The 21,684-nt window shown below is 45.8% G+C and overlaps 1 protein-coding gene across 2 annotated transcripts in view; it reads left to right on the forward strand.

The window, feature by feature from the left end:
* LOC141271759 (oncostatin-M-specific receptor subunit beta-like) overlaps nucleotides 1–21,684 on the forward strand; it is a 118,238-nt gene that overhangs the window by 9,445 nt on the left and 87,109 nt on the right. For both annotated transcript variants that reach the window (XM_073681869.1, XM_073681878.1), the window contains exon 2: nucleotides 9,138–9,229. In XM_073681869.1, the coding sequence (XP_073537970.1) occupies nucleotides 9,151–9,229 (79 nt within the window). In that variant the 5' untranslated portion in view covers nucleotides 9,138–9,150. The remainder of the gene's footprint in view (nucleotides 1–9,137; nucleotides 9,230–21,684) is intronic.

Below are 21,684 nucleotides of genomic sequence, written 5' to 3' on the forward strand. Positions count from 1 at the left end.
GTGATCCCCCTACTGTCAGCTATGGACCCTCTTACTGTCAGCTAAGGACCCTCCTGCTGTCAGCTAAGGACCCTCCTGCTGTCAGCTAGCGACCCTCCTATTCTCAGCTAGGGTTCCCCCTACTGTCAACTAAGGATCCTCCTACTGTCAGCTAGGGACCCTCCTACTGTCAGCTAAGGACCCTCCTGCTGTCAGCTAAGGACCCTCCTGCTGTCAGCTAGGGACCCTCCTACTGTCAGCTAGGGATCCCCCTACTGTCAGCTAGGGACCCTCCTACTGTCAGCTAGGGATCCCCCTACTGTCAGCTAGGGACCCTCCTACTGTCAGGTAAGGACCCTCCTACTGTCAGCTAGGACCCTCCTACTGTCTGCTAAGGATCCTCCTACTGTCAGCTAGGGACCCTCCTACTGTCAGCTAAGGACCCTCCTACTGTCAGCTAGCGACCCTCCTACTGTCAACCATGGACCCTCCTACTGTCTGCTAAGGACTCTCCTACTGTCAGCTAGGGATCCCCCTACTCTCAGCTAAAGACCCTTCTACTGTCAGCAAAGGGCTCTCCTGCTGTCAGCTAGGAATCCCCCTACTGTCAGTTAAGGACCCTCCTACTGTCAGCTAGGGACCCTCCTACTGTCAGCTAAGGACCCTCCTACTGTCAGCTAAGGACCCTCCTACTGTCAGCTAGGGACTCTCCTCCTGTCATCTAGGGACACCCATGATTACCATCATAGTCCTCTTGTGAAGCCCAGTCTGTGGGTGAACTTCAAGGGACAACGTCACTTCCTCTATAGACTGCGATCCTGTAGTATTGGAGTATATAGGACACATAATCAAACAATCACAGGTTGAAGGGGGGACTAAAAATAAATACTTTTAAAAGATGAATAAAAAATGTACAGTTTGAATCATCCCTCCTTTCCCTGTTTAAAAATAAAGAAATAATACTAAAAAATAAAATAAATAAACCTACTAGGCATCTCTGTGTCTGTAAAAGCCCGATGTATCAAACTATAAAATTAGTTACCTAAACTGTAAACACAATAAAGAGGGAAAAAAATAATCGAAACAACCGATTTGCCTTTTATTTATTTGGTCACGCACCTCATTAATAAATGAGCGATCAAAATGTTGCAGGTATGCTGGTACGGTATCTAGAAAGTTATAGGTCTTAGAAAATGGTGACACAAAACTATTTTTTTTCCACTTAATTGAAACAATATATATATATATATATATATATATATATATATATATATATATATATATATATGTTTGGTATCGCTGTAATTGTACAGACCTGGAAAATCATCATTAGTACTGCACAATTAGTGCCATAATAACGAAACTCAAAAAATAACGTTGAATTTGTCTTTATTTGACGCCTCTTGGAATTTTTTCCTCTGTTTTTTTCAGCATAATTATTTGGTGAATTGAATAGTGTCTTACAAAAACTACAGCTCATCTCGCAAAAAAAAAAAAAAAGAATAAGCTCTGGCTGGAAAAATAAAAAAGTTTTGTGTTCGTGAAGAACTGGAGGAAAAAAACGAAAGTTGGCCGCAAAGGAAAGGAGTTAAATATAACAAGCAGAATGACACATTTGGAAAGTAGGACTGTTCTGCCTAAAAGGAAACCTCTGTATTGCTACATTAATGCAAAAATAATAAATAAATGAAATAAAAATTGTACGGCAGAATAAAGGAAATAACGATACATATTAATATGCATTTCGCCATATTGCCGGTAGCGAGATTTCTCGCTGAATCTGCAGCTTTTCCACCAGACTGGACGTGTTTGCACCGAGGGAATCACATTTATTTAGACGTTATTTCCAGAGAATGCGGCCTCACCCCCTTCTATGTGGACATTACTATAGGGACTGGTCATATATCTGCTATGGGGCCCTTGAGAAGGAAGCAGCAGATAAGGGCTGCACTGATATGTCACTTTTACTATGGGCTGCGCGGACATGTGAGTGTTAAATGGAAAGCCCCTTAAAGCCCTGCCAGAGAGTCAAAGCCGCTGAAGAAAAGAATCGCTGGCCTCGAAATAAACTCAAAATTACACGTTTCATTAACTGCTCTTCTGTATTTAGACTTTTCGCTCTACGCACCATATAATTTACTACAGAGCGGTTTTATGACTTGCATATTATAGCGGTTTATGTCTCTTGCGGAGGATTACTGCATTATCACACAGGGAAGGATAGTGCTGCCATATATTCCTAAATATATTCCTAAAGCCATTGTTGCACCAAATTTATGTGTTAATTGCCCAAAATATCCTGGATAGAAGAGACATTAGGACCCATGGATGGAACATGTTTTGCTGAAAAAGTCACTAAATGTTGCAAAGTCAACACAGATTGGAAGTAAAATAGAGCGGTTGTATTATTTGAGGCAGTACTAATGTATTTAAGAAAGTATTGTTAATTATTGCATATTATTCATATTATTTTGTGACTATATGGCGGTGTTATGTGGGCTGTGTGTGGCAGTATAATTTTGGCTCTACATGGCAGTATGTGGCTGAAATGAGAAAAAATTACATATGTTTATCTGGTATAATATTTGAGCACAATATGATGGCGTTGTGTGGGTTGTGCATAGCAGTATAAACTTGGCACTATATGGCAGTATGCTGGCTGAAATTATGAGAATAAATGACATGTTTATTTTGCATATTATATGGTGACAATACGACGGTATTATATAAGCTATGTGTGGCAGTATTATTTGGGGCTTATATGTTGGCGTGTAGCCAGAAATTATGAGAATAGTTATGAGAATAAATGACGTTTCTATTTTGTGTATTATTTGGGGAGTATATATAGCGGTATTGTGGTGGCTGTGTTTGGCAATTTAATCTTGGCATTATATAAAAAGTGTGTGGGCTAAAGTTATAAGAAAAAAATAAATATGTCGTCACTAATTTGCATATTATTTGGGGACAATAATGCGGCATTATGGGGACTGTGTGGAAGTATTATATTGACACTTTTTTTAAACTTGTAAACAAAAAAAAAATTTGCTGTAAGGCCACGTTCACACATTCAGTATTTGGTCAGTATTTCACATCAGTATTTGTAAGCCAAAACCAGGAGTGGGTAAATAATGCAGAAATTGTGCACATCTTTCTATTTTACTGCTTGTTTCTTTCGCATTCCTCACATGTATTAAAGCTGTCAAACAGTGGCAAATCATGCACATGGCGCAACTCAAACATATCGCCGAGTACTCTGAAGATACTCGGTACTCGCCCGAGCATACTCGCCGAAAGGGTTAACCGAACATACTCGCTCAACACTAATAGCTATCACAAAAAATTACAAAATCATTTATTTATCCGGCTGCTGTGCGTAGAATTATCTTTTATATTTAGGCAGAAACTGTTGCAACCTGGCAGGTCTATGCAGGATAGGACTTGACATTCATGTTATCAAAATCTCCACTTAATGTACGCAGCTCCTTCCCGTAATCCCTCCCCGAAACTGCTGCACAATCACCAGTTTACAACCACTCGAGATTCCAAGACAGTTAGTGCAATAATCCAGCGCCGTACTCTACGGAAACTTCCACGCAAGACAGATTACGACTGTTTTCGACCATAACCCTAATAACCTATGTAGTTTATGGAGCAAAGTTGTGAGTTACAGTCATCAGAACGTGGATAATTAGTAAGAATTGGGTGGCTTGACCTGTCATTGGATGGTCTTCATCCTTGGTCTCTAGACTTGGATTTGGTGCCTGGCGTCCAATAGTTGATACCGAGATCTTGATATCCAGTATATTAATTCTGTGGTTCAGTAGAAACAGGGTCCTTTGGTTGAATGATATAATGTAGTTCCTGATCACGAGAAATCAATAAGCGGCACAGTTAGGAGGCCGTCTGATGTGGAAGCCTATATGGAAAGTTTTTGGAGAAGCCCAAGAGGCTTCACACGTTTGCCAGTTTTGATCAAATCAGGGAGTCGATCGATCGGAGACAAGAGAAACACAACCACATGTGTCTGTGTCCCAAACTTGTCTGAGTCTCAGATGCCTGGTCACCTATCTTTATTACAAGCAAAGCGATAAGGAAAAAGGGGGAATGTCGTCTTTACAGGCTTTCCTAAAAAGGAATATTTAAGTTTGGGAAAAACAAGGTGGTCAATCATGTCTTCTGCTGCATTCCATAGGAGGCTGGCTATATCTAGTTGTATTCTACTTTCAGAACAAAGGAAGGCTTTAATACATCTCTATATCACAGACACCCTGTTATTTAAGAATAACACTTACAAAGCTAATATTAAAATATGAAATTATCAAAGATATATGAATTGTCTAAAATAATAAGCAAAGTATAAACATTTAGCATAACACTGCCGCCATAGGTGCTGACTAGCAGGAGAGGCACCATTAGTTCACACTTTCCTGGCAAGAAACTTAGATTATTGCCACAGGGAACCTTTACTTTTATTATTTTATATGGAAATATCTTAGCCTAGGTGTGTCCTAAAAACAAGGACTAGAGTCATACAGTCCTCGGGTCCTATGGGATATCTGCATGTATAAGGTGCAAGCCCCGATGACATCGCTGGGTTTCTGTGTAACACAATTAAAGAGGTGGTCCCACTCTGATTCTCTGCTGCTTGTGGTGTACAAAGAGTTAAACTTTGATATTCGTTCTGGCTGTGTCCATGATAAGTATGAGGTTACAAGCGAGCGCTTCGCGTCTTGATTCTTACATTTTGCAAACACAGAAAAAGTTCAGTACTTTTCTATATTCTTTATCTTTATTCTCCGCGAGTTTCAAAAGATTTTTCTCCAGTTCTCATTGAGTCTATCACATAGTTTACATAAGGAATTATCTCCGGGATTTTATCTGTGATCTCCAGGATTTTATCTGTGATCCCCACGCATTTTTAAATATATTATTATCCCCAGAGGAAACCATTCTGCAGAACGTCAGTGTGTGATTTATGAGTTTCATGAAGACACAGAAAAGAAATGTTACAGAGTAACGATTATTTCCATTTCAAAGCAAATTAGAATTGTCACTTATATGGTTCCTCTGCTCATTCACAGTGTGATTACCAAATGTAGGAGTTTCACTACCGGGACCACCCCACTATTGGGGTTCCAGGACGTCATCACACACATTGGCCCTTGCTGCAATGGGGCCGCATATACAATGCCTAACAGAGAGGGCCCCAATATGCAGCGCCTACCAGAGTGCTCCCACATGCAATGCCTACTAGAGTGCTCCCATATTCAGTGCCCACCAGAGAGTGTCTCCATATGCAGTGCCCACCAGAGAGTGCCCCCATATGCAGTGCCCACCAGAGAGTGCCTCCATATGCAATGCCCACCAGAGAGTGTCCCCATATGCAGTGCCCACCAGAGAGTGCCCTCATATGCAGTGCCTACCAGAGTGCTCCCATATGCAATGCCTACCAGAGTGCTCTCATATGCAATGCCTGCCAGAGTGCTCCCATATGCAGTGCCCACCAGAGAGTGCCCCCATATGCAGCGCCTACCAGAGTGCTCCCACATACAATGCCTACTAGAGTGCTCCCATATTCAGTGCCCACCAGAGAGTGTCTCCATATGCAGTGCCCACCAGAGAGTGCCCCCATATGCAGCGCCTACCAGAGTGCTCCCACATGCAATGCCTACTAGAGTGCTCCCATATTCAGTGCCCACTAGAGAGTGTCCCCATGTGCAGGGCCCACCAGAGAGTGCCCCCATATGCAGTGCCTACCAGAGTGCTCCCATATGCAATGCCTACCAGAGTGCTCCCATATTCAGTGCCCACCAGAGAGTGTCCCCATATGCAGTGCCCACCAGAGAGTGCCCCCATATGCAGTGCCCACCAGAGAGTGTCCCCATATGCAGTGCCCACCAGAGAGTGCCCCCATATGCAGTGCCCACCAGAGAGTGTCCCCATATGCAGTGCCCACCAGAGAGTGCCCTCATATGCAGTGCCTACCAGAGTGCTCCCATATGCAATGCCTACCAGAGTGCTCCCATATGCAATGCCTACCAGAGTGCTACCATATGCAGTGCTCACCAGAGAGTGCCCCCATATGCAATGCTACCAGAGTACTCCCATATGCAATGCTACCAGAGTACTCCCATATGCAATGCCTGCCAGAGTGCTCCCATATGCAATGCCTACCAGAGTGCTCCCATATGCAATGCCTACCAGAGTGCTCCCATATGCAGTGCCTACCGAGAGCGCTCCCATATGCAGTGCCTACCAGAGTGCTCCCATATGCAGTGCTCACCAGAGAGTGCCCCCATATGTAATGCCTACCAGAGTACTCCCATATGCTGTGCCCAGCAGAGTGTTCCCATATGCAAAGCCTACTAGAGTGTTCCCATATACAATGCCTACCAGAGTACTCCCATATGCTGTGCCCAGCAGAGTGTTCCCATATGCAAAGCCTACTAGAGTGTTCCCATATACAATGCCTACCAGAGTACTCTCATTCACAATTCCCACTAAAGAGTCCCCCAATTAGCAGAGCCTACTAGAGAATACCCCCATTCACAGTGCCTACAAAGACAGGTAAGCAGAGATTTATTTTAATTTATGCAGCTCCCTGGGGCCATTGATAATGGACAGTCCAGTAGTAGACATTCCCATAAAAATCAATAGTGTCCTTGCCTATCTGCCCCTACCTCTGTCATCTTACTGTTGTCTTCACTAGCTCTCATGTACCAGCACATCTTCATTCCTGTGCTGCTGCATCCTTCTAATACCACCTCCTCTTTCCTGTGCTTCCTGCACAGCTGCCTCTCCTCCTGCAGATTCTGCAAAGAGCTCTGTTCTCCTTTTCTACACTGATAATGCCTATGCCAGGAGTCTCAAACTCGGCTGGGTATATGGGCCGCACATGGAAAAAATTAGAATTTAGGGGGCCGCATTCTTTGCAGGTCAAAGTGACATTTTTAGTGGTACCATTGTTTTGTATACACCTTCTGAACATTTTTGCCCTGTTTATTTTATATTTTTTCATAGCTTGGCTCGTTACAGATGTGGCGATAATAAACGTGCACTTTTTTGTGTTTACTTTAGTTTATATATAAAACAGCATTTTTAGTGGCAAAATATTTTTTCATGCTTTATTTTTAATTTTATTTTTTTTAATGTCTACATTTTTGCTTCCCCTAATTGGCCACATACAGTAATATTGTCTTACAATTAGCACCATATAGTAATTCTGGCAAACATCTTGTAGTAATGCCCCATCCTTGTCCTCATTTTGTAGTAATGTGCCCCATCCTGGTCTCCTTATTTTGTAGTATTGTGCCCATCCTGGTTTTAGTCTTGTAGGAATGTGCCCATCTTGGTCCCCATCTTGTAGGAATGAGCCTATCTTGTAGCAATGTCCCCCATCCAGGTCCCCATGTTGTGGCTATGTCCTCCATCCAGGTCCCCATGTTGTGGCTATGTCCTCCATCCAGGTCCCCATGTTGTGGCTATGTCCCACATCCAGGTCCCCATGTTGTGGCTATGTCCACCATCAAGGTCCCCATGTTGTGGCTATGTCCCACATCCAGGTCCCCATATTCTGGCTATGTGCCCCATCCAGGTCCCCATGTTGTGGCTATGTCCCTCATCCAGGTCCCCATATTACAGATATGTCCCTCATCCAGGTCCCCATATTGTGGCTATGTCCCTCATCAATGTCCCCATGCTGTGGCTATGTCCCCCATCCAGGTCCCCATATTGTGGCTATGTCCCCCATCAATGTCCCCATGCTGTGGCTATGTCCCCCATCCAGGTCCCCATATTGTGGCTATGTCTCCCATCAATGTCCCCATGCTGTGGTTATGTCCCCCATCCAGGTCCCCATGTTGTAGCTATGACCCCCATCAATGTCCCCATGCTGTGGCTATGTCCCCCTTCCAGGTCCCCATGTTGTGGCTATGTCGCCATCGATGTCCTCATATTGTGGATATGTCCCATATTGTGCTGTTCTTCGCACACATAAAAGAGAAATAAGATTATTCTCACCTGCCCTCCGTTCCCTCGGCATCTTTTCTGCACATGTGGCCCGTAGGCACCACAGAGTCAGACCCCTTGATAACTCCAACCTGGTCCAGGATCAGCGGCATGTGCCATGCGCAGATATCAGCTGCTGGGTTCTGATTGGCCAGCGGGTGGCATTGGTAATGCTGTGCTGGGAGATTGTCTCTGCGCGCAGTGTGCGGCAATGCAGCGCTGCTGTCGGCGGCTCCTTCTGGACCAGGTGGGGATCGTCAAGGGGTCTGACTCTGTGGTGCCCGCGGGCAGCGTGTTTGAGACATCTGTGTTACATGGACTCTGCAGCAGTACAGCCATCTGGGTACAGATATTACACAGATCTACAGCAGCACAGCCAGCCATTGACAGATGTTGCATAGACTCTACAGCAGCACAGCCAGCCATTGACAGATGTTGCATAGACTCTACAGCAGCACAGCCAGCCATTGACAGATGGTGCATAGACTCTGCAGCAGCACAGCCAGCCATTGACAGTTGGTGCATAGACTCTGCAGCAGCACAGCCAGCCATTGACAGATGTTGCATAGACTCTACAGCAGCACAGCCAGCCATTGACAGATGTTGCATAGACTCTACAGCAGCACAGCCAGCCATTGACAGATGTTGCATAGACTCTACAGCAGCACAGCCAGCCATTGACAGATGTTGCATAGACTCTACAGCAGCACAGCCAGCCATTGACAGATGTTGCATAGACTCTACAGCAGCACAGCCAGCCATTGACAGATGTTGCATAGACTCTACAGCAGCACAGCCAGCCATTGACAGATGTTGCATAGACTCTACAGCAGCACAGCCAGCCATTGACAGATGGTGCATAGACTCTGCAGCAGCACAGCCAGCGATGGACAGATTTTACACAAAATCTACAGCGGCATTGCTAGTTATGTACAGGAGATGTATACATCTTTCTTGATAAACCTGATATACTCCAAGATCAGACAATGGGAAGAATCCTAAGGAAAGCTGAACAATAGAGATATCATTGACTTCAGTGTAGGTGATACATAGAATATGTAGACTGGACTGTATGGAGCTCACTTAGCTGAGTATAACAATTAAACTCTGAACAAGTCCAGCAAATGATGATGATTTTCTCTATATTCCAGATAACTTTCATTAATGGACCATTGTGCTAGACAGCATGGAATCATTGCCGCTCTGTTCCTGACTCTCAAACTTGGACTGTGGCATTGTCAAGGTATGTCCTGAACTGTAGGTTTCTGTATCAAGATTACGAATGTACAGCACTTCCTGTATTGACTGTATAGAGGCGGCCATATTGGAGCACACACTTCCTGTATTGTCTGTATAGAGGCGGCCATATTGGAGCATACACTTCCTGTATTGTCTGAATAGAGGAGGCCATATTGGAGCACACACTTCCCTCGTGTATTGTCTGTATAGAGGCGGCCATATTGGAGCACACACTTCCTGTATTGTCTGTATAGAGCTGGCCATATTGGAGCACACACTTCCTGTATTATCTGTATGGAGGCGGCCATATTGGAGCACACACTCCCTGTATTGTCTGTATAGAGGCGGCCATGTTGGAGCACACACTTCCTGTATTGTCTGTATAGAGCTGGCCATATTGGAGCTCACACTTCCTGTATTGTCTGTATAGAGGAGGCCATATTGGGGCACACACTTCCTGTATTATCTGTATAGAGGCGGCCATATTGGAGCACACACTTCCTGTATTGTCTGTATAGAGGCGGCCATATTTGAGCACACACTTCCCTCCTGTATTGTCTGTACAGAGGCGGCCTTATTGGAGCACACACTTCCCTCCTGTATTGTCTGTATAGAGGTGGCCATATTGGAGCGCACACTTCCTGTATTGTCTGTATAGAGGAGGCCATATTGGAGCACACACTTCCTGTATTGTCTGTATAGAGGCAGCCATATTGGAGCACACACTTCCTGTATTGTCTGTATAGAGGCGGAAATATTGGAGCACACACTTCCTGTATTGTCTGTATAGAGGTGGCCATATTGGAGCACACACTCCCTGTATTGTCTGTATAGAGGAGGCCATATTGGAGCACACACTTCCTGTATTATCTGTATAGAGGCGGCCATATTGGAGCACACACTTTCTGTATTGTCTGTATAGAGGCAGCCATATTTGAGCATACACTTCCCTCCTGTATTGTCTGTACAGAGGAGGCCATACTGGAGCACACACTTCCCTCCTGTATTGTCTGTATAGAGGTGGCCATATTGGAGCACACACTTCCTGTATTGTCTGTATAGAGGAGGCCATATTGGAGCACACACTTCCTGTATTTTCTGTATAGAGGCGGCCATATTGGAGCACACACTTCCCTCCTGTATTGTCTGTATAGAGGTGGCCATATTGGAGCACACACTTCCTGTATTGTCTGTATAGAGACGGCCATGTTGGAGCACACACTTCCTGTATTGTCTGTATAGAGGCGGCCATATTGGAGCACACATTTCCTGTATTGTCTGTATAGAGACGGCCATATTGGAGCACACACTTCCCTCCTGTATTGTCTGTATAGAGGCGGCCATATTGGAGCACACACTTCCCTCCTGTATTGTCTGTATAGAGGCGGCCATATTGGAGCACACACTTCCTGTATTGTCTGTATAGAGGCGGCCATATTGGAGCACACACTCCCTGTATTGTCTGTATAGAGGCGGCCATATTGTAGCACACACTTCCTGTATTGTCTGTATAGGGGCGGCCATATTGTAGCACACATTTCCTTCCTGTATTGTCTGTATAGAGGAGGCCATATTGGAGCACACACTTCCTGTATTGTCTGTATGGAGGTGGCCATATTGGAGCACACACTTCCCTCCTGTATTGTCTGTATAGAGGACGCCATATTGGAGCACACACTTTCCTCCTGTATTGCCTGTATAGAGGCGGCCATATTGGAGCACACACTTCCTGTATTTTCTGTATAGAGGCGGCCATATTGGAGCACACACTCCCTGTATTGTCTGTATAGAGGCGGCCATATTGTAGCACACACTTCCTGTATTCTCTATATAGGGGCGGCCATATTGTAGCACACATTTCCTTACTGTATTGTCTGTATAGAGGAGGCCATGTTGGAGCACACACTTCCTGTATTGTCTGTATAGAGGCGGCCATATTGGAGCACACACTTCCTGTATTGTCTGTATAGAGGTGGCCATATTGGAGCACACACGTCCCTCCTGTATTGCCTGTATAGAGGCAGCCATATTGGAGCACACACTTCCTGTATTGTCTGTATAGAGGAGGCCATATTGTAGCACACACTTCCTGTATTGTCTGTATAGGGGCGGCCATATTGTAGCACTCATTTCCTTGCTGTATTGTCTATAGAGAGGAGGCCATGTTGGAGCACACACTTCCTGTATTGTCTGTATAGAGCTGGCCATATTGGAGCACACACTTCCCTCCTGTATTGTCTGTATAGAGGAGGCCATATTGGAGCACACACTTCCCTCCTGTATGGTCTGTATAGAGGAGGCCATATTAGAGCACACACTTCCTGTATTATCTGTATGGAGGAGGCCATGTTGAAGCACACACTTCCTGTATTGTCTGTATAGAGCTGGCCATATTGGAGCTCACACTTCCTGTATTGTCTGTATAATGGTGGCCATAGTGGAGCACACACTCCCTGTATTATCTGTATAGAGGAGGCCATATTGGAGCACACACTTCCTGTATTATCTGTATAGAGGCGGCCATATTGGAGCACACACTTCCTGTATTGTCTGTATAGAGGCGGCCATATTTGAGCACACACTTCCCTCCTGTATTGTCTGTACAGAGGCGGCCTTATTGGAGCACACACTTCCCTCCTGTATTGTCTGTATAGAGGTGGCCATATTGGAGCGCACACTTCCTGTATTGTCTGTATAGAGGAGGCCATATTGGAGCACACACTTCCTGTATTGCCAGTATAGAGACGGCCATATTGGAGCACACACTTCCCTCTTGTATTGTCTGTATAGAGGTGGCCATATTGGAGCACACACTTCCTGTATTGTCTGTATAGAGACGGCCATATTGGAGCACACACTTCCCTCCTGTATTGTCTGTATAGAGGCGGCCATATTGGAGCACACACTTCCTGTATTGTCTGTATAGTGGAGGCCATATTGGAGCACACACTTCCTGTATTGTCTGTATAGAGGCAGCCATATTGGAGCACACACTTCCCTCCTGTATTGTCTGTATGGAGGAGGCCATATTGGAGCACACACTTCCCTCCTGTATTGTCTGTATAGAGGTGGCCATATTGGAGCACACACTCCCTGTATTGTCTGTATAGAGACGGCCATGTTGGAGCACACACTTCCTGTATTGTCTGTATAGAGGCGGCCATATTGGAGCACACACTTCCTGTATTGTCTGTATAGAGACGGCCATATTGGAGCACACACTTCCTGTATTGTCTGTATAGAGTCGGCCATATTGGCGCACAGACTCCCTGTATTGTCTGTATAGAGGAGGCCATATTGGAGCACACACTTCCCTCCTGTATTGTCTGTATAGAGGCGGCCATATTGGAGCACACACTTCCCTCCTGTATTGTCTGTATAGAGGCGGCCATATTGAAGCACACACTCCCTGTATTGTCTGTATAGGGGCGGCCATATTGGAGCACACACTTACTGTATTGTCTGTATAGAGGCGGCCATATTGGAGCACACACTTCCTGTATTGTCTGTATAGAGGAGGCCATATTGGAGCACACACTTCCTGTATTGTCTGTATAGAGGCGGCCATATTGAAGCACACACTTCCTGTATTGTCTGTATAGAGGCGGCCATATTGGAGCACACACTCCCTGTATTGTCTGTATAGAGGCGGCCATATTGGAGCACACACTTCCTGTATTGTCTGTATAGAGGCGGCCATATTGGAGCACACACTTCCCTCCTGTATTGTCTGTATAGAGGAGGCCATATTGGAGCACACACTTCCTGTATTGTCTGTATAGAGGAGGCCATATTGGAGCACACACTTCCTTCCTGTATTGTCTGTATAGAGGAGGCCATATTAGAGCACACACTTCCCTCCTGTATTTTCTGTATAGAGGAGGCCATATTGGAGCACACACACTTCCTGTATTGTCTGTATAGAGGAGGCCATATTGGAGCACACACTTCCTGTATTGTCTGTATAGAGGCAGCCATATTGGAGCACACACTTCCTGTATTGTCTGTATAGAGGTGGCCATATTGGAGCACACACTTCCTTCCTGTATTGTCTGTATAGAGGCGGCCATATTGGAGCACACACTTCCCTCCTGTATTTTCTGTATAGAGGAGGCCATATTGGAGCACACACTTCCTGTATTGTCTGTGTAGAGGTTGCCATATTGGAGCACACACTTCCTTCCTGTATTGTCTGTATAGAGGAGGCCATATTGGAGCACACATTTCCTTCCTGTATTGTCTGTATAGAGGCGGCCATATTGGAGAACACACTTCCCTCCTGTATTTTCTGTATAGAGGAGGCCATATTGGAGCACACACTTCCTGTATTGTCTGTGTAGAGGTGGCCATATTGGAGCACACACTTCCCTCCTGTATTGTCTGTATAGAGGCGGCCATATTGGAGCACACACTTCCCTCCTGTATTGTCTGTATAGAGGAGGCCATATTGGAGCACACACTTCCTGTATTTTCTGTATAGAGGCGGCCATATTGGAGCACACACTTCCCTCCTGTATTGTCTGTATAGAGGTGGCCATATTGGAGCACACACTCCCTGTATTGTCTGTATAGAGACGGCCATGTTGGAGCACACACTTCCTGTATTGTCTGTATAGAGGCGGCCATATTGGAGCACACATTTCCTGTATTGTCTGTATAGAGACGGCCATATTGGAGCACACACTTCCCTCCTGTATTGTCTGTATAGAGGAAGCCATATTGGAGCACACACTTCCCTCCTGTATTGTCTGTATAGAGGCGGCCATATTGGAGCACACACTTCCTGTATTGTCTGTATAGAGGCGGCCATATTGGAGCACACACTCCCTGTATTGTCTGTATAGAGGCGGCCATATTGTAGCACACACTTCCTGTATTGTCTGTATAGGGGCGGTCATATTGTAGCACACATTTCCTTCCTGTATTGTCTGTATAGAGGAGGCCATATTGGAGCACACACTTCCTGTATTGTCTGTATGGAGGTGGCCATATTGGAGCACACACTTCCCTCCTGTATTGTCTGTATAGAGGACGCCATATTGGAGCACACACTTTCCTCCTGTATTGCCTGTATAGAGGTGGCCATATTGGAGCACACACTTCCTGTATTTTCTGTATAGAGGCGGCCATATTGGAGCACACACTCCCTGTATTGTCTGTATAGAGGCGGCCATATTGTAGCACACACTTCCTGTATTCTCTATATAGGGGCGGCCATATTGTAGCACACATTTCCTTACTGTATTGTCTGTATAGAGGAGGCCATGTTGGAGCACACACTTCCTGTATTGTCTGTATAGAGGCGGCCATATTGGAGCACACACTTCCTGTATTGTCTGTATAGAGGTGGCCATATTGGAGCACACACGTCCCTCCTGTATTGCCTGTATAGAGGCAGCCATATTGGAGCACACACTTCCTGTATTGTCTGTATAGAGGAGGCCATATTGTAGCACACACTTCCTGTATTGTCTGTATAGGGGCGGCCATATTGTAGCACTCATTTCCTTGCTGTATTGTCTATAGAGAGGAGGCCATGTTGGAGCACACACTTCCTGTATTGTCTGTATAGAGCTGGCCATATTGGAGCACACACTTCCCTCCTGTATTGTCTGTATAGAGGAGGCCATATTGGAGCACACACTTCCCTCCTGTATGGTCTGTATAGAGGAGGCCATATTAGAGCACACACTTCCTGTATTATCTGTATGGAGGAGGCCATGTTGAAGCACACACTTCCTGTATTGTCTGTATAATGGTGGCCATAGTGGAGCACACACTCCCTGTATTATCTGTATAGAGGAGGCCATATTGGAGCACACACTTCCTGTATTATCTGTATAGAGGCGGCCATATTGGAGCACACACTTCCTGTATTGCCAGTATAGAGACGGCCATATTGGAGCACACACTTCCCTCTTGTATTGTCTGTATAGAGGCGGCCATATTGGAGCACACACTTCCTGTATTGTCTGTATAGAGACGGCCATATTGGAGCACACACTTCCCTCCTGTATTGTCTGTATAGAGGCGGCCATATTGGAGCACAAACTTCCTGTATTGTCTGTATAGTGGAGGCCATATTGGAGCACACACTTCCTGTATTGTCTGTATAGAGGCGGCCATATTGGAGCACACACTTCCCTCCTGTATTGTCTGTATGGAGGAGGCCATATTGGAGCACACACTTCCCTCCTGTATTGTCTGTATAGAGGTGGCCATATTGGAGCACACACTCCCTGTATTGTCTGTATAGAGACGGCCATGTTGGAGCACACACTTCCTGTATTGTCTGTATAGAGGCGGCCATATTGGAGCACACACTTCCTGTATTGTCTGTATAGAGACGGCCATATTGGAGCACACACTTCCTGTATTGTCTGTATAGAGTCGGCCATATTGGCGCACACACTCCCTGTATTGTCTGTATAGAGGAGGCCATATTGGAGAACACACTTCCCTCCTGTATTGTCTGTATAGAGGCGGCCATATTGGAGCACACACTTCCCTCCTGTATTGTCTGTATAGAGGCGGCCATATTGAAGCACACACTCCCTGTATTGTCTGTATAGGGGCGGCCATATTGGAGCACACACTTACTGTATTGTCTGTATAGAGGCGGCCATATTGGAGCACACACTTCCTGTATTGTCTGTATAGAGGAGGCCATATTGGAGCACACACTTCCTGTATTGTCTGTATAGAGGCGGCCATATTGAAGCACACACTTCCTGTATTGTCTGTATAGAGGCGGCCATATTGGAGCACACACTCCCTGTATTGTCTGTATAGAGGCGGCCATATTGGAGCACACACTTCCTGTATTGTCTGTATAGAGGCGGCCATATTGGAGCACACACTTCTCTCCTGTATTGTCTGTATAGAGGAGGCCATATTGGAGCACACACTTCCTGTATTGTCTGTATAGAGGAGGCCATATTGGAGCACACACTTCCTTCCTGTATTGTCTGTATAGAGGAGGCCATATTAGAGCACACACTTCCCTCCTGTATTTTCTGTATAGAGGAGGCCATATTGGAGCACACACACTTCCTGTATTGTCTGTATAGAGGAGGCCATATTGGAGCACACACTTCCTGTATTGTCTGTATAGAGGCAGCCATATTGGAGCACACACTTCCTGTATTGTCTGTATAGAGGTGGCCATATTGGAGCACACACTTCCTTCCTGTATTGTCTGTATAGAGGCGGCCATATTGGAGCACACACTTCCCTCCTGTATTTTCTGTATAGAGGAGGCCATATTGGAGCACACACTTCCTGTATTGTCTGTGTAGAGGTTGCCATATTGGAGCACACACTTCCTTCCTGTATTGTCTGTATAGAGGAGGCCATATTGGAGCACACATTTCCTTCCTGTATTGTCTGTACAGAGGCAGCCATATTGGAGCACACACTTCCCTCCTGTATTTTCTGTATAGAGGAGGCCATATTGGAGCACACACTTCCTGTATTGTCTGTGTAGAGGTGGCCATATTGGAGCACACACTTCCCTCCTGTATTGTCTGTATAGAGGCGGCCATATTGGAGCACACACTTCCCTCCTGTATTGTCTGTATAGAGGAGGCCATATTGGAGCACACACTTCCTGTATTGTCTGTATAGAGGAGGCCATATTGGAGCACACACTTCCTTCCTGTATTGTCTGTATAGAGGAGGCCATATTAGAGCACACACTTCCCTCCTGTATTTTCTGTATAGAGGAGGCCATATTGGAGCACACACACTTCCTGTATTGTCTGTATAGAGGAGGCCATATTGGAGCACACACTTCCTGTATTGTCTGTATAGAGGTGGCCATATTGGAGCACACACTTCCTTCCTGTATTGTCTGTATAGAGGAGGCCATATTGGAGCACACACTTCCTTCCTGTATTGTCTGTATAGAGGCGGCCATATTGGAGCACACACTTCCCTCCTGTATTGTCTGTGTAGAGATGGCCATATTGGAGCACACACTTCCCTCCTGTATTGTCTGTATAGAGGCGGCCATATTGGAGCACACACTTCCTGTATTGTCTGTATAGAGGTGGCCATGTTGGAGCACACACTTCCCTCCTGTATTGTCTGTATAGAGGAGTCCATATTAGAGCCCACACTTCCTGTATTGTCTGTATAGAGGAGGCCATATTGGAGCACACACTTCCTGTATTGTCTGTATAGAGGCGGCCATATTGGAGCACACACTTCCTGTGTTGTCTGTATAGAGACGGCCATATTGTAGCACACACTTCCTGTATTGTCTGTATAGAGGCGGCCATATTGGAGCACACACTTCCTGTATTGTCTGTATAGAGGCGGTCATGTTGGAGCACACAGTTCCTGTATTGTCTGTATAGAGGAGGCCATATTGGAGCGCACACTTCCTGTATTGTCTGTATAGAGAAGGCCATATTGAAGCACACACTTCCTGTATTGTCTGTATAGAGACGGCCATATTGGAGCACACACTTCCTGTATTGTCTGTATAGAGGCGGCCATATTGGAGCACACACTTCCTGCATTGTTTGTATAGAGAGGGCCATATTGGAGCACACACTTCCCTCCTGTATTGGCTGTATAGAGACGGCCATATTGGAGCACACACTTCCTGTATTGTCTGTATAGAGACGGCCATATTGGAGCACACACTTCCTGTATTGTCTGTATAGAGGCGGTCATGTTGGAGCACACAGTTCCTGTATTGTCTGTATAGAGGAGGCCATATTGGAGCACACACTTCCTGTATTGTCTGTATAGAGGAGGCCATATTGGAGCACACACTTCCTGTATTGTCTGTATAGAGGCGGCCATATTGGAGCACACACTTCCTGTATTGTCTGTATAGAGACGGCCATATTGGAGCACACACTTCCTGTATTGTCTGTATAGAGGCGGCCATATTGGAGCACACACTTCCTGTATTGTCTGTATAGAGGGGCCATATTGGAGCACACACTCCCTGTATTGTGTGTATAGGGGTGGCCATATTGGAGCACACACTTCCTGTATTCTCTGTATAGAGGGGCCATATTGGAGCACACACTTCCTGTATTGTCTGTATAGAGGCAGCCATATTGGAGCACACACTTCCTGTATTGTCTGTATAGAGGCGGCCATATTGGAGCACACACTTCCCTCCTGTATTGTCTGTATAGAGGTGGCCATATTGGAGCACACACTTCCTGTATTGTCTGTATAGAGACGGCCATATTGGAGCACACACTTCCCTCCTGTATTGTCTGTATAGAGACGGCCATATTGGAGCACACACTTCCTGTATTGTCTGTATAGAGGTGGCCATATTGGAGCACACACTTCCTGTATTGTCTGTATAGAGGGGCCATATTGGAGTACACACTCCCTGTATTGTGTGTATAGGGGTGGCCATATTGGAGCACACACTCCCTGTATTGTCTGTGTAGAGACGGCCATATTGGAGCACACACTCCCTGTATTGTCTGTATAGAGGCGGCCATATTGGAGCACACACTTCCTGTATTGTCTGTATAGAGACGACCATATTGGAGCACACACTTCCTGTATTGTCTGTATAGAGGCAGCCATATTGGAGCACACACTTCCTGTATTGTCTGTATAGAGGTGGCCATATTGGAGCACACACTTCCTGTATTGTCTGTATAGAGGCGGCCATATTGGAGCACACACTCCCTGTATTGTCTGTATAGAGGAGGCCATATTGGAGCACACACTCCCTGTATTGTCTGTATAGAGGCGGCCATGTTGGAGCACACACTTCCTGTATTGTCTGTATAGAGCTGGCCATATTGGAGCTCACACTTCCTGTATTGTCTGTATAGACGTGGCCATATTGGAGCACACACTCCCTGTATTGTCTGTATAGAGGAGGCCATATTGGAGCACACACTTCTTGTATTATCTGTATAGAGGCGGCCATATTGGAGCACACACTTCCTGTATTGTCTGTATAGAGGCGGCCATATTTGAGCACACACTTCCCTCCTGTATTGTCTGTACAGAGGAGGCCATATTGGAGCACACACTTCCCTCGTGTATTGTCTGTATAGAGGTGGCCATATTGGAGCACACACTTCCTGTATTGTCAGTATAGAGGAGGCCATATTGGAGCACACACTTCCTGTATTGTCTGTATAGAGGCGGCCATATTGGAACACACACTTCCCTCCTGTATTGTCTGTATAGAGGTGGCCATATTGGAGCACACACTCCCTGTATTGTCTGTATAGAGACGGCCATGTTGGAGCACACACTTCCTGTATTGTCTGTATAGAGGCGGCCATATTGGAGCACACACTTCCTGTATTGTCTGTATAGAGACGGCCATATTGGAGCACACACTTCCCTCCTGTATTGTCTGTATAGAGGAAGCCATATTGGAGCACACACTTCCCTCCTGTATTGTCTGTATAGAGGCGGCCATATTGGAGCACACACTTCCTGTATTGTCTGTATAGAGGCGGCCATATTGGAGCACACACTTACTGTATTGTCTGTATAGAGGCAGCCATATTGGAGCACACACTTCCCTCCTGTATTGTCTGTATAGAGGCGGCCATGTTGGAGCACACACTTCCTGTATTGTCTGTATAGAGGAGGCCATATTGGAGCACACACTTCCTATATTGTCTGTATAGAGGCGGCCATATTGGAGCACACACTTCCTGTATTGTCTGTATAGAGACGGCCATATTGGAGCACACACTTCAGGAATTGTCTGTATAGAGGCGGCCATATTGGAGCACACACTTCCTGCATTGTTTGTATAGAGACGGCCATATTGGAGCACACACTTCCCTCCTGTATTGGCTGTATAGAGACGGCCATATTGGAGCACACACTTCCTGTATTGTCTGTATAGAGACGGCCATATTGGAGCACACACTTCCTGTATTGTCTGTATAGAGGCGGTCATGTTGGAGCACACACTTCCTGTATTGTCTGTATAGAGGAGGCCATATTGGAGCACACACTTCCTGTATTGTCTGTATAGAGGCGGCCATATTGGAGCACACACTTCCTGTATTGTCTGTATAGAGACGGCCATATTGGAGCACACACTTCCTGTATTGTCTGTATAGAGGCGGCCATATTGGAGCACACACTTCCTGTATTGTCTGTATAGAGGGGCCATATTGGAGCACACACTTCCTGTATTGTCTGTGTAGAGGCGGCCATATTGGAGCACACACTTCCCTGCTGTATTGTCTGTATAGAGGTGGCCATATTGGAGCACACACTTCCTGTATTGTCTGTATAGAGACGGCCATATTGGAGCACACACTTCCCTCCTGTATTGTCTGTAAAGAGACGGCCATATTGGAGCACACACTTCCTGTATTGTCTGTATAGAGGTGGCCATATTGGAGCACACACTTCCTGTATTGTCTGTATAGAGGGGCCATATTGGAGCACACACTCCCTGTATTGTGTGTATAGGGGTGGCCATATTGGAGCACACACTCCCTGTATTGTCTGTGTAGAGACGGCCATATTGGAGCACACACTCCCTGTATTGTCTGTATAGAGGCGGCCATATTGGAGCACACACTTCCTGTATTGTCTGTATAGAGACGGCCATATTGGAGCACACACTTCCTGTATTGTCTGTATAGAGGCAGCCATATTGGAGCACACACTTCCTTTATTGTCTGTATAGAGGTGGCCATATTGGAGCACACACTTCCCTCCTGTATTGTCTGTATAGAGACGGCCATATTGGAGCACACACTTCCTGTATTGTCTGTATAGAGGTGGCGATATTGGAGCACACACTTCCTGCATTGTCTGTATAGAGGCGGCCATATTGGAGCACACACTCCCTGTATTGTCTGTATAGAGGAGGCCATATTGGAGCACACACTCCCTGTATTGTCTGTATAGAGGCGGCCATGTTGGAGCACACACTTCCTGTATTGTCTGTGTAGAGCTGGCCATATTGGAGCTCACACTTCCTGTATTGTCTGTATAGAGGTGGCCATATTGGAGCACACACTCCCTGTATTGTCTGCATAGAGGAGGCCATATTGGAGCACACACTTCTTGTATTATCTGTATAGAGGCGGCCATATTGGAGCACACACTTCCTGTATTGTCTGTATAGAGGCGGCCATATTTGAGCACACACTTCCCTCCTGTATTGTCTGTAAAGAGGAGGCCATATTGGAGCAAACACTTCCCTCGTGTATTGTCTGTATAGAGGTGGCCATATTGGAGCACACACTTCCTGTATTGTCTGTATAGAGGAGGCCATATTGGAGCACACACTTCCTGTATTGTCTGTATAGAGGCGGCCATATTGGAGCACACACTTCCCTCCTGTATTGTCTGTATAGAGGAGGCCATATTGGAGCACACACTCCCTGTATTGTCTGTATACAGACGGCCATGTTGGAGCACACACTTCCTGTATTGTCTGTATAGAGGCGGCCATATTGGAGCACACACTTCCTGTTTTGT

This window comes from Phyllobates terribilis, unplaced genomic scaffold (assembly GCF_046119375.1).
Source record: "Phyllobates terribilis strain yellow unplaced genomic scaffold, ASM4611937v1 Scaffold_1__5_contigs__length_1240528914, whole genome shotgun sequence".
NCBI classification, from domain to species: Eukaryota; Metazoa; Chordata; class Amphibia; order Anura; family Dendrobatidae; genus Phyllobates; species Phyllobates terribilis.